At 37.4% G+C, this 13,193-nt stretch overlaps 1 protein-coding gene across 1 annotated transcript; it reads left to right on the top strand.

Moving 5' to 3' along the window:
• Positions 1-5,577: 5,577 nt before the first annotated feature.
• On the top strand, positions 5,578-10,423 carry zcchc9 (zinc finger, CCHC domain containing 9). The gene is made up of 6 exons (XM_044096593.1): positions 5,578-5,690; positions 7,181-7,562; positions 8,077-8,227; positions 8,337-8,429; positions 8,521-8,589; positions 9,900-10,423. The coding sequence occupies exons 2-6, from the start codon at positions 7,197-7,199 to the stop codon at positions 10,010-10,012; spliced, it is 792 nt and encodes a 263-aa protein (XP_043952528.1). The 5' UTR covers positions 5,578-5,690; positions 7,181-7,196; the 3' UTR covers positions 10,013-10,423.
• The last annotated feature ends 2,770 nt before the right edge of the window (positions 10,424-13,193 follow it).

The raw sequence follows: 13,193 nt of genomic DNA, 5'->3' as shown, positions 1-13,193 counted from the left end.
TACGTTTTTCAGTTTGAAAAAAATGTAGACGAAAGAAAAAAGGCATTTTAATGGACTAGCAACATCTTGGACAAGATCCCTGTGATAATCATCTAGGTTTTCCACTTTATGAACTGCTGGCATTCATACTGTCATGATGTTATGTTGTTTAAGATCGAATTTGATTTGCAGGAGAATGATGAAATACATCATTTCAGTGAATAGAAGGAATAGAAAACCAGCATGAAGAGGATACTAAATTTGTTGACAAGCTAATGTTTGACAGTGAATCATCGGACCAAATCTTGAGCAGATATCCCGAGGCTCCAGAAGACATCCAAGTTCCCTGTCACAGGCTGGACAAATCCAGATTACTGCATAAAAATCTGGAAATTTTTACTCATTCTTTGTTTGTCATAGATATTGTTATGTTGAAGTTAGCAGTACTTCATTATTTTAATCTTTTAAACACGTCAGCATTTACAGTGCTAAACACTTACACTTCATAACTTCTATGTTTCTTTTTAATAAGCTGGAAATTAACATCGGGTCAAAACCCTGCTATTGGAGCCACACTAGTCAGGATTTTTGACTGTATTGTGGATTATTTGTCTAAATTTTTTCTTGTCCATTTATGATAGGATCACTTCTCTTCCTGAGTGGGCACCAAGAGCTTTATCAGGAGTCAGCAAGACAAGGCAGCTTTATTATTTATTATGTGTAATCTCTCATTACGCATCTTTGATGCGTAATGAGATCTTTGATGTCTTTGATGTGTAATGAGAGATTTTTGGCTAAAGTACAGAGTAACTTGGCAAAAAGCAAATTAATGAGTGAGCAGTTTTGACAATATTTTTTCTTCAACATTGTGTCTGTTTGCTGAGTTCAAATCGCTGTTGTTCAGTAATCCTTTCATTTCCTCCTCAGCCACTGAATCCATCAGATTGTTTCTTTGGTCTCTGAGTAAGGAGACTAAAACAACAGAGAGGAGTGTTCATAGTTTTCTTTGCCGTCTTCCTTTCAGTTGCTCAAGATATTCTCTGTCTTATCTTTAATGTGGCTATGAAGAAGCAAACAACCTTCACAACAATGACAACAATGTTTGAGCGGCTGGGACTCACTCTGTTCAGTAACTCATGTTGTATCATCATGATGCGCATAAGACTGAGCTCTTCGCCTTCTCTCCAATTACCTGTTTGAGTCTGCTTTGTGTTTTCCTACCAGCCCTGAATACATCACCTCTCCAACCCTCAGCAGCTTGGCTCTTTGCCTGCGTCTGTACCTGGCTGTATTTAACTAACTTGTTCTCTATATACTGCGACAGACAATATAGACAATTATTGGATGTGCTCTCTACTCCAGCTTCGGAGGTTTTGTCCAGTTTCAACAGGCTGCTGACTTAAATGCCGTTGGTTGGAAAAACCTGCCTTGATTTTCCTTTCTATCGTCATCAAATGTATCTTTATTTTCCAAACAAATTTCTAGAAATTTCTCATCTCTGAGATTCGTTGAGGGATTTTCCATTGCCGTTATCTCAAGTAAATGGAGTATTTACTTGAGTAATGTACTTAAGTTTGTCTTTTAAGTACCTTTTCTTTATTTGAGTATTTATTTTTGGGGTACTTATGCTAGTTAGCATTGTTACCAATGACAGCAAATAAACGATTGTTGTGGAATGGTAAGTTGTTTCTCTGCCATTAGCACATTGAGCAGCATTGATTAGCAGCACTAAGCCCCTCCTCCTGGCTCTGATTGGTTGTTTTGGTCAGATGCAATAGTAGCTGTCTAATATTATAGTGTCACAACATGGTGACAGTTTTAACAAATATGGAAAAAACATATTTTGTAAAAGTTACATACTGCAGCTTTAAAAAGTGTGTGTGAATGAGAGAGACACATGGAGTGGACAGAGTGATTTGTGACAGGATGGTTGTAAAAGTGAAGCACATAGCAAGGCTGAAAAAGGATATTGAATATCGTCACCTTCTTTAAAATAATGGACTACATCATGTTTTGCCAAAGGAGATTCTTTTTTGTCCATATCTTTTGGCAAAAAAAAAAAAAAAAAAAAACGTGATGATTCTTTTTTTTTTCTTTCTTTTTTTGCCAAACCACTTTTTGCATAAAATGACTTGGGCCATTATTTTAGGAAGGTGATGAGAGCTGCCAAGGAGGAGGAAAAGAGGAAGGCCACAGATAGTTCATGGATATGGAGGACAGTGATAGGGTGAGATGAAGGCAATCATCTACTTTGAAAAAGAAAAATAGAAAAAAAAATTCAATTTTTACTGAAATATAGTCTTTAAAAGCTAAGCAGGACAATTTATCACTAGGTACCATTAATATTTTAGATTGTAACATAACTTTTAGATATTCTCATAATGAACAAGACTTTTCTAAAACGTAATTGTTCCAAAATGTGTTAATTGATTAAATTGTAACAGAAAGTCCAAAATTGGCATCTGAACTCTTCTTTTTAAAGTCTCATTATATGGTTGAAAGAAAGAAAAAAAACGTCACTTAATCGCAAGAAAGCTAAAGGCCCAAAAGAGCTGAACAGACAGCAGAGATTTATTAGCTCCGGCAGTCTCTACACAGATCCACACGGCGCCTTTGTTTTCTGATCTCTTCTCCAGCGTCATTAGCTTTCATCTCTCACTCTGTTCCACTCAGGGTTCCTTCCTTCCGCCCGTCCTTAGCATCACCTGCATCTAATTGCCTATGGCACACATTTGTGCATGACTGTGAGCATGAGTCGAGCTCTTCAGGCTAGACACTGCAGTAATAACTTCCAGCTCAGTCTTTAGGTAATGAGCATTTCCGGGTAGCTGCCGCCGGAGGATGATTCACAAAAAATACGCTGACTTTCAGTGGACTAGCTGGGGCTCTGTCCTCTGTTAGACAAAAATGTAAAAAATTGATCATTTTTCTTGTGAATGTTTTTTGACAGGACTGTGAAAAAGCTCTGTGTTAGCTTTAAGTTACAGTTTTAATGATAAACATTGGCAAGCCAGAGAGTGTGTTTTTATTACAACATACTGCTAACATAGGCATCCGATTTGTAGATTTCCCTATTTTGGAATCTGAACTACTTTACTGTTGTAAAAATAAAACATCTTCTGTCAGTACTATGTGAAGGTCCTCTATTTTTGTACAATGAAAGTCAGCTTTCCTGAGTTTTTTTTTTTAGCAAATAGGTTACTGTTACACCTGAAGAAATAAAAAAAAAAAAAAGCCCTGATTAACTGAGTTGTTCATGCTATTTTGGCCAGGCTGAGACATTTGTCTTGGATTTATGAAGTAGAGATCAATGCACCGAACTGGAGAAAACTTGAGCAATTTTGCTACAAAGCCAGCAAGAACTGTGGTTACAACTGACCTTTAACCTCATCTTTCACCAGCAACTGTCCTTTCACAGGGAATGCAGTTTAAACACTTTCCATAAATGGAATCAGTAAAATTTGTTAGGCTGGGCCTACGTCCAGTAGCAAGGGCATCAGAGAAGCCTTAGATCAAACAGACCGTAGCCTTGGGAAATGGAGGAGATTCGGGGCATTTCCTGCTGCGTGGATCTCAGTGAGCTGCTTGCAGTAGAGCCAAACAGTCCTGAAGTGGTCCTGCTTGACGGGACTATAAAACATGGGGTGGTCCGCATCCAAGTCCAAGAAAGCAGCAACATTTTTCATAACTCTCTAAAACACTGTTGTGTTCAACTAGAGCAGCATTAAAGTAGTACTGATCTTGACTCTAGACAGTGAGTTTACCTTCTGTAAAACGTAAAGTCAGTGCAAACCTTATAGATAGGTACAGCCTGGGGCATACTAGCATAAAGGACTAGGGATATTCCCATTGGGTTAATGGGTAAATGGGCCAGTGTTTTAGAGCGCCGGTGTGTTAGTAGGCCGGTGTGTTAGTGGGGCGGTGTATCAGAAGGTCAGTATGTTAGAGGGCACTCTCCCTGAAGTCACGCAGCACATTCTTGTTTTGCAGCACCACATTGCCTGAAACTCTGCAATATTAAAAGCCTTCTCTATGTGTCCTTTTCTCAAGTCAGGCAGGTCTCAGCGCACAATTCGCCCCCATAAAGCCCGGGGCTATGAAAACAAACATATAACATATTATCAACTCATCTGTCACGATATGGAAAAGCCTTGTCCCTTGTGCCACATGAATTAAATCTTCCTGTTTTGTGTCTTGAATTCAGCAAAGAGATGTGCAGTGCCATCCAGGGTCTGAAGCAGAATATAATTTAGGAGATTCTCACATCACCAGAACATCATCACCACTAGCTGCAGATTTGGTGGAATCTGGGAGAACGGGCCAAGTTTAATTTAGCCTGTCATAAAAGTAATCACTGTAAACTGATTATTTGCTGAGATTTATTCATGAACAAACCAAGGTCAAACATAATTGATTAAGCTCACAGCATCAGATTATCACTATTGAAACACAACAGTCAAACAAAGGAGATTATTCTTTGCACTTTTACTAAGTAAAATTGCTAATTAAATCTTTTTTTATTATTATTTATTTCTGATACTTAAATAAAATGTAATGGAATTGTCATCCTTAATAAACAAATGTTAAAATTTTAGACAAATAGTCTGGGTTATATTTCAAGAATAAAAGAGAGGGGGGAATGGTGCTCCGGTTTGTGGTCATGTCAGTCTTTCACAAAACCATTATTATGTTCTTTTATTATTTTTTTTTTCTGTATTGTTATTTCAAATACGTAATTAATACCTAGCTTTCCATTTGTTACAAACTAACACACATTTTACAATATCAAATAAAACTTAAGAAAGCACAACACTATAACACTCTAACTTGTGGCATCACTATGACTAATGATGCCATAAGTAACATTAAAGTAAATATGTCCGCATTAGTCATGAAGATGGAGCAGCAAAGATAATATACAAAACATAAAGTAAAGAGAATATAGCTGAATTGTTTCTGGACTGCTTTTTGGAAATCAAAATATGGGCACCTTAATAATAAAAAAAGTAGTCTCACTGTAACATCAGCTATGGTTGTCTGGTGCATTTTTGCCTAAAACATGTTTGCTCATCAATAGTTAAGTGACTCACAGTGAGTAGAGTAACCAGACATTTTGCACAAGAACAGCAGTACTTTATAATGACATTAAGTACCACTAAAAAGGGTTGTTTTTTTTTTCGTATTTTTTTTGTAACTAGTTACAGGAGTAAATGTAACTAGTTACAACCCACCTCTGCAAACAACATGTGACTGCCGTGGCAAAATAGATAAAATAAGTAAAACCTGAAGTCTCAGCAACATACACGAACAAAATCTTGCAAAATGTGGTCCTGGGATGTTTAGTTCAAATGGGGAGAGAGATTAAATGAGGTTAAAGCAAGTGAATATTTTTTTATTTTTAGCAAACTAGAGAAATACATAAAACGTGTACCTGTGTGTGCATCTGTTCAACATTCTAAATAATGTTGAACATTATTTAGAATTAGACTTACCTGTTGGTATTAGAATACCAACAGGTAAGTTGGTATTTTAGAAAGTCGGCTCTATGTTTGTATTTATAAGAAGCCGAGAAATGTACTGAGCCCGGTTCAGGTTCACGTCCCACCTTCTGCTACCAGGTGGTGGCGGTATATGCCTAACCACGCCTATAAAATTAGGAAGAAGAAGACGGGGCTCTGACTAAAAACTACACGGACTTATATCGTCTAAAGGTAACAACGTTTGATACTTTTGTAATACTTAGTGTATTTACAGCCTTATTTCGACCATATGTGCTTATTTTCCTGGAGCTTTTATATCAGAGGCTTTTTCCGGTAGCGTAGCTAACCACGACTCAGCTGACGTGCTAATACAGCCTTCTGTTAGTTTTCTTTCCTATCCACGTTGCTTTCACTAAAGCTAATGCCCAAAACTTTTCTATGAAGCTTATCGAATCCACTTCAGACAGCGATTCTTCCACTTTTTCAGTCCGTTTCGGTGTTTTAATGTAACTCGGTATTTAATTGGAAGAAAAACAACAACCTTCCAAGATCGAGTTTGGAAGTACACATGCTGTACTTATCTTGTGTTTATTCATCATTCGCCTGTTTTCCATCCAGTTAGTCTCTCTCTCTCTCTCTCTATATATATATATATATATATATATAGATCTATCTATATAGATAGATCTATATATATATATATATATATATATATATATATATATATATCTATATATATATATATATATATATATATATATATATATAGATCTATCTATATAGATATATCTATATATATATATATATATAGATAGATATATCTATCTATCTATATATAGATATATATATATCTATATATATATATAGATATATATATATATATATATATATATATATATATAGATATATATATATATATATATATAAAGAGCGAAATTTCATGACAAGACTCCACTAATAATCATATAAGTAATGAAAAGTACAAACATGTACAATAAAAAGGTTAATGAAAGTTTAGTATTCTTGTGGCGTGAGGGATGAAGCTGTTGTGGAATCTTGTTGTGGTTCTGTCAGCCAGGAGGATCCTGATTGGTTCAGAAATGTGTCACTCTAAAGAGAATATTTATTTAAAGTCCTCCGAAATATAATTGGACGGCCTTAATATAATAATAATAATTAAATTGGCTTTAATTATGAGATTAGAATAAGCTTGTGATTCTCTCAATTTTTTTTTAGAAAAAAAAAAGAAACACATTTGTTTTGTTGTTCTGTTGTTTTTGTTTTATATTGTTAATATGTTTCCCTGCAGTGATAACAAATTTTGCTGGATGATAAATTGTTCCAGAAGTTATCACGATAAACGCTGATATTATTTACCATGTAATTGAGCAATGGGTCGTTGAGAACAAAACACCAGACTGAAGACCTGTCATCCAGATTTTGGTAGAAAAACCATAAATAATGCAAATGGAAATGATTCACATGTATCATACAATTAATTGGCTTGTTGCGACAGGCCTCCATATTGTTAGCTTTCTAAAATAATGGCCTACATAAATCACAGCCTTTTATCATAGCCAAAGGATGATTCGGGGTAAAGGAAAAAGTCACTGTTGGCAAAAAATGACTTGCCATTATTTTAGGAAGGTGACAATATAAAGTAGTTGATCAGCTTTTCATGAGCTTAAAAGGTTTCCTGAACATTTTCCTGCTGTTTCTAGGCCTTCCTTCGACGCCATGACGAGGTGGGCGAGAGCCAACAACGTCCACAAACACAAAGCAGCCGAGGCGACTCCCTGGAATCAGCTCAGATCAGCCGGGAGAAGACAAGATGGAGGTGTGCCTGCTGGGCCGTCACGGCCGGGTCAGACGGACCCTCTGAGAAAGACCTGCGCTTCTGCCGAGAGGAAGCCCAACCGCAAGAAGAAAGAGTACGCCAGCGAGGACGTGAACGGGTTCCTGGAGTACCTGAAGCAGAGCGGTCAGGACGGAGGCAGGGAGGCGGAGACGGAGCTCAAGGAGACGGTGGAGGTGGCCCTGAAGAAAGACAGGAGGAGGGAAGACAGGAGGGTGAAGAGGCAGACGGACAAGAAGAGTAAGATGGTGAGCTCTGCTGAAGCTGAACCAGGAGGCCTGTAAACGTCGGCGTACTCACTTCTTGTTGCTTTGCAAACTTTGCTTGAATTTTAGTAGTTCATCATTGTGGAGCGGAATGATGAACTACTAAAATCAAGTGTGTTAAGTATTAAGTAAATTCTTGAAGCAGTGCTCTGTTCGACCTCTAGGACTGTCACAATGACAAATGTAGCTGGGCGATAAATTGTCCCTGGAGTTATTGCAATAAACAGTATTATTGTTTTGAGAGCATTTTCAAGTATTATAATGGTAATGACCTAATAATGCAATAGCATATTCTCAAACTTTAAATTCTAATAAACATTTAACAATAGAACTAGAGGACATTTGAAATACCAAAAATAAATGACCAAAACAGCAAAAGCAAAAAAAAAAAAAAAATAAGGTGAATTTTGAAACAAAACTGTCCATCAAAACACTTCCTCTCTGTCCCCTTCCTGTCTCTCTCTCTCTCTCCCTCTCCCTCCCTCTCTCTCTCCAGGTGTGCTTTAACTGCAGGAAGCCAGGTCACGGTCTGGCTGACTGTCCAGAAGCCGACAGAGACGAGGAAATGGGCCGCGGCATCTGCTTCCGCTGCGGCTCCACAGAGCATGAGATCCAGAGGTGCCGAGCCAAAGTGGACCCAGCACTGGGTGAGGTGGACCCCTGCACGCACGCACACACACACACACACCCCACCTTCACCAAGCCTGACTCCATGTCTGCATGTTCAGCTGTTGTAACTGTAACTCTCTCCTTCAGGTGAATACCCGTATGCTAAATGCTTCATCTGCGGTCAGACTGGACACCTGTCACGCTCCTGCCCTGACAATCCCAAAGGGCTCTATGCTCAAGGTTCTCACACACACACACACACACACACATACATATGGAAATACCCTCTCTACATATCGAGACGTGACAGAGAGGACTGTTGTGTTTGCAGGTGGCTGCTGTCGTGTCTGTGGTTCTGTGGAACATTTCCAGAAGGATTGTCCGGAGCACCAGGCAGCAAGTGAGTTTCAAACTTCCGATTATTCAAAAAAACAATCCATGTTTCCATGAAATGAGATACATAATTAAAATCAAATGCTGATAAGTTTGTTCACACAGTAAGTCGTTCAAAAACAACATGCCTGCCATCATCTGCCTCCCACTTCCTGTTATTTTCTTCATGGTTTGCCCCAGTGCCAACATCAGGTTGTTGATCATGTGAAACAATGTTTCTGCTGCAGTTTGGCCAAAAATCCTAGCATCAAAACTTTTTTCAAATAAACAAGTTTTTTCCAAAGTTTCTGTGTTTCCCTTAAGCAGATTTATGTTTGGAGTGTCAAGTTGCTCAGCTACATGGTAAATGGAAATGGCACAATGTTGGTTTCCCCAGACAACAATGTTCTCGGGACAAACTGACCAAAAAGCCTTCCTCACTTTCATGGTCTTGATCCAGAACGGTTCCTGGATTCTGGAGTGTTATGACATGTTGATGATCAATATTCTTTTTTTTTTTGTTTGCCTTTCTTTAGAAGTAATGACCCAAAGTCATTTTGCACAATCCTCTAACAATGTGAGCTTCTGTTAAACCAAATGGTGAAACTCTGGAGTTTGTAAAACGTTGAATTTAGTGCATAAATCATTGGGTCACGACCTCCCGGATCGCCGTCATCTTTGACTCATCGTCTCATGTTTTACAATCTGACTCAGTTCTAGAGAATAAGTTACTGTAATGCCACAGTACGTAACAACATACTGCAGATGTGGCAGAAAGTATAGCTAAATGTATTCAAAGGTTTTATTAAAATGTTATTTATATGGTGGCAATTCACAACAAATTGACACTTTCCACCAATTATTCCGAAAATGTTTTTTTCTTTAGAGATGACAATGTCATAATGTGACGCATATGTAATAAACAATCACAAAGTGTTTGTGTTCATCCTAATGATTATTTTTCTAATAATGGTCATGTTGTAGATCCTGTACGCTTCTTAGTTTAAATAAATGCTGAACTTTTGGTCGTTTAGTCGCCTTTTCAGAACCTTTGTTATTAACACGTCGCTCAAGACAAAAAGAACATTTTAATGCTGATTTTATTACATTATTACATATTGTGGCGTCACAACCTTTTGTCCATGGATTGATGTCGGTTTCACTGTTACAATAGGAAACTTTGGCTGTTTCCTGTGATTAATGCCAAAGAGAGGCAGGAGAAAACCTCACCTGGCTTTGCAGAACAGATGCTAAGCCATTACGTTGAGTTCATCATGTATGAGTCTTCTGGGGTTTTCGTGTGTTTAATCCATCATATTTGTGTGTTGGTCCTTCCAGCTAACTCTGTGACTCTGGGCTGGTTGTCCAACAACATGAGCGCCGACCTGGAGGACGTTCACGTTCCAGTGAAGAAAGCCAAACCCAAGCAGGCCAAAGTGATAACCTTCTGATGGGACATGAGAGGACGTTAGAGCCTTCACCTTGTGGACTCTTCAGAACCGGACCAGTGGGTCAAAATGCGACTCTGAGTTACTGAAGTTTTGTTTCAAATGTTGGCTTACACAGACTGCTGGAGGTGAATCGTTTCACCAAATAACAGAACTCAGGAAAGCCAGACTGTCCAACCGGAGCTGTGTACCGTTGGTGTTCATGTGTGTTTGCAGAATCTATTAATTATTCACACATCAACTGTACAGCTCTTCTAATACTGACGGTATAAAACTAGAGCTAATACAATACAATCATATTAGTAATCGATTAATCAACCGATTATTCTGACGATTACTCTGATTAAAAAACGGGCATATTTTACAGTTATTTCCTTGTATGCAATACATTAAAAGAAAAACATTAAAAATGGATCCAAGTCCTTTTTGAAAAATTATATTTTATTACCTAAAATGCTCTTCTTCTGTGATTCTGAACCAGGTGAAGCTAAACATAAACCACTTGAGTTTGGGCTAAAATATATTTACAGTCACAGATGTCTTTGTCTTAAATATAAAATAGAAAACAAAGTGAAACTGTAACCAGGCAGCTGCTGCTGGCTGCCCGCTCACTGAAGATGATTACGCCATTACCCTTGAGTTTCATCCACAGCGTGTGTGTGTGTGTGTAAGTGTGTGTGTGTGTGTGTGTGTGTGCCTTATAACATAGAGAACTGATTCTAATGTCTCCTGGTTCCAATTTGACAGCAGCTGAGAGCATCTAGTCAGAAGATTGTTCTGCTCTTGTTGAGTTGCCCAATATCCCACCTGTGAGCCCCAAACTTTAATTCTATGCATAAAACTTTGCAGGGGGGCCTTGTAGTAATATTCTCATTATTTATGACAAGTAGAATAAAAATTGACCATAGTAACTTCTTATGACAGTTATGCAACTTTTCTCTGCCGCGAATAGAAAAAGTAGTAAAGGAAGGCAAAGATGGAAGAAATGCTTCCAGACATACAAGAAAAAGAAGAACAAAAAAGGACATTGTGTATTAGAAACCAGTACCTTAAATCCAAATCAGACATGGAACTGAAGGTTAAAATGTGACACAAAAGCTTTTAAAATACGATGTTTTTGGGATGTATAAAAATAAAACCAAGCTCAGTCACTTCCAAAGTCTGGCCACCTTTAACGGGCCACATCTCCAGTGCAGTTCATCTGCTGCAGAGAACGACATAAAAAGTGAAAAGGTGCCACAACCTGTTTGCGTAAGTGTGAACTAAAACTTTGCTCAAGCTCTTTTTCTTCATTGCATTCAGGATTTGTCAGGAGACTGTCAGGATTTCTCATCTCGACTCGATCAAATTCTCCCACTCTACCCGTCAAAGGTTCAAGACTCTTTGGACATCTCCAGCCCTCTTATAAAGATCCCACACTTTTTATATTCTGGACTCCAAAAACCTCCAGAACTTTGATTTCCTTCTTATAAAGTCATTTTCTATTTATTTTTGATGTATTCTTGGTTTCGCTGCATATCTTAAAAAACAAAACAAAAAAAAACATAACATTATTTTATTCATCTCCAACTGTACTGTGGCAGAAGGTCATTTTTACAGCTTTTGGTAAAATGTGGACAACCCTCAATATGTTTATTTTATTGTAGTTTTGTTTTACATGACAGTATGACTAACAAATTATTTAGTCTTTAACTTGGATGGATCTAAAACCCCAGAGTACGTTTTTTATGTAGTGGCGCTTTTTCGCCACCAGAGGGCATTCACTATCAGTTGGAAGATTGATTAGAGTCCACACAGTGGAGAGCAAGAAAAGATCGTGTACAGCCCACATGGAAATATAAACAAAAACAAAGTATCGCTTTTTCTAATGTCGGGGTCAATTTAGGAAAAGTTATACAATTTCAATCCAGGAAAAAATCGTTTAGGGTATTTTTCCTACCGGTAAACATGGTAATGGGTCACTTTTGACCCGCAAGACAACACAAGGGTTAAAAATAAATTATTTGCTTTGTAGAAACTTTTCTTCAACGAAACAGAAGAAATTTCCGGGAGAGGTAGTCTCTTTCCAGTGTTACCCGGAACAACATCACATGGGAGCGGGTTCATATGTAACCCAAAGCTCCAGAGACCGTCCTTGAATTTTAATTTGTGATCACGCTTACTATTAAAATCAAATTTTTTAAATTTACGAAATAAATTCAATTAAAACTGACCACTCTGGAGTGGAAAAGTCTCCCCTACACCACTTTCTTTTTTTGAGATGATGAGATTAAAATTAAACGTAATTATTTAAGTTAAAACTGCATTCATTTTCTGAAATACATTTTCAAATAATCACAAATCCCGACTATCATTACTTATTCCGTAATTTTGATTAATTAAGTTACAGTACGACCCTGAAGTTAGGGTCCAATTTAAAGCTTTCGAGTTACTGCTTAATTAACTTGCTATTCTGCTGCATGCAATTATCATAGACTACTTTTGACCTGCTCAAGCTCAAAAATTTTAAAACACTTACAATAATAACACTTGAACTGGGTAAACTATCTATCCATTTTCGGAAAAGCAGAGACACCAAGTTGAGCTTGTCGTCTCGGGGACTAATTGCCAGTGGTTCCAATTGTGGACCAATCAGCAACGCGGGTTCCGGTCTCTCGCTCCGTCCAATCAGATCGGTAGATTGTTCTAATTTCGAGAATCAATTTTTAGGCACCCAATCTTGTTCCAATTCACTGAACAGGTTCGTCTGCGTTTCCGCAACTTCAGGAATTGTATTTTTCTACCATTGTAAGAGATAAATGCAAGAAATCAGTGAAAAATCTGTGTAGAAATTGTAATTGTGTGTGTTTACTTTTATTTTGTATTCGTGATTTCTTAATATTAGTGTATGCATATGACCACATATTTACACACAAATTCTTCTTTTTTACGGTTTACAAATCATGTTTCACAAATACAACTATGCAAACTTACACACAAAGATGCTTACACAAATGGCAAATTCAGTAAAACACACACATGTGTTAACTATTGCCATAGTAAGGATTATTATTATTATTATTATTATTATTATTATTATTATTATTATTATTATTATTATTATTATTATTATTATTATTATTATTATTATTATTATTATATGTAGTAGTGTGAGACTCCACTAATTGCCAGTCGTAGCCAAGTC

Source organism: Gambusia affinis, linkage group LG17 (assembly GCF_019740435.1).
Source record: "Gambusia affinis linkage group LG17, SWU_Gaff_1.0, whole genome shotgun sequence".
Lineage (NCBI taxonomy): Eukaryota > Metazoa > Chordata > Actinopteri > Cyprinodontiformes > Poeciliidae > Gambusia > Gambusia affinis.
This window is presented reverse-complemented; position numbering and strand designations above follow the sequence as displayed.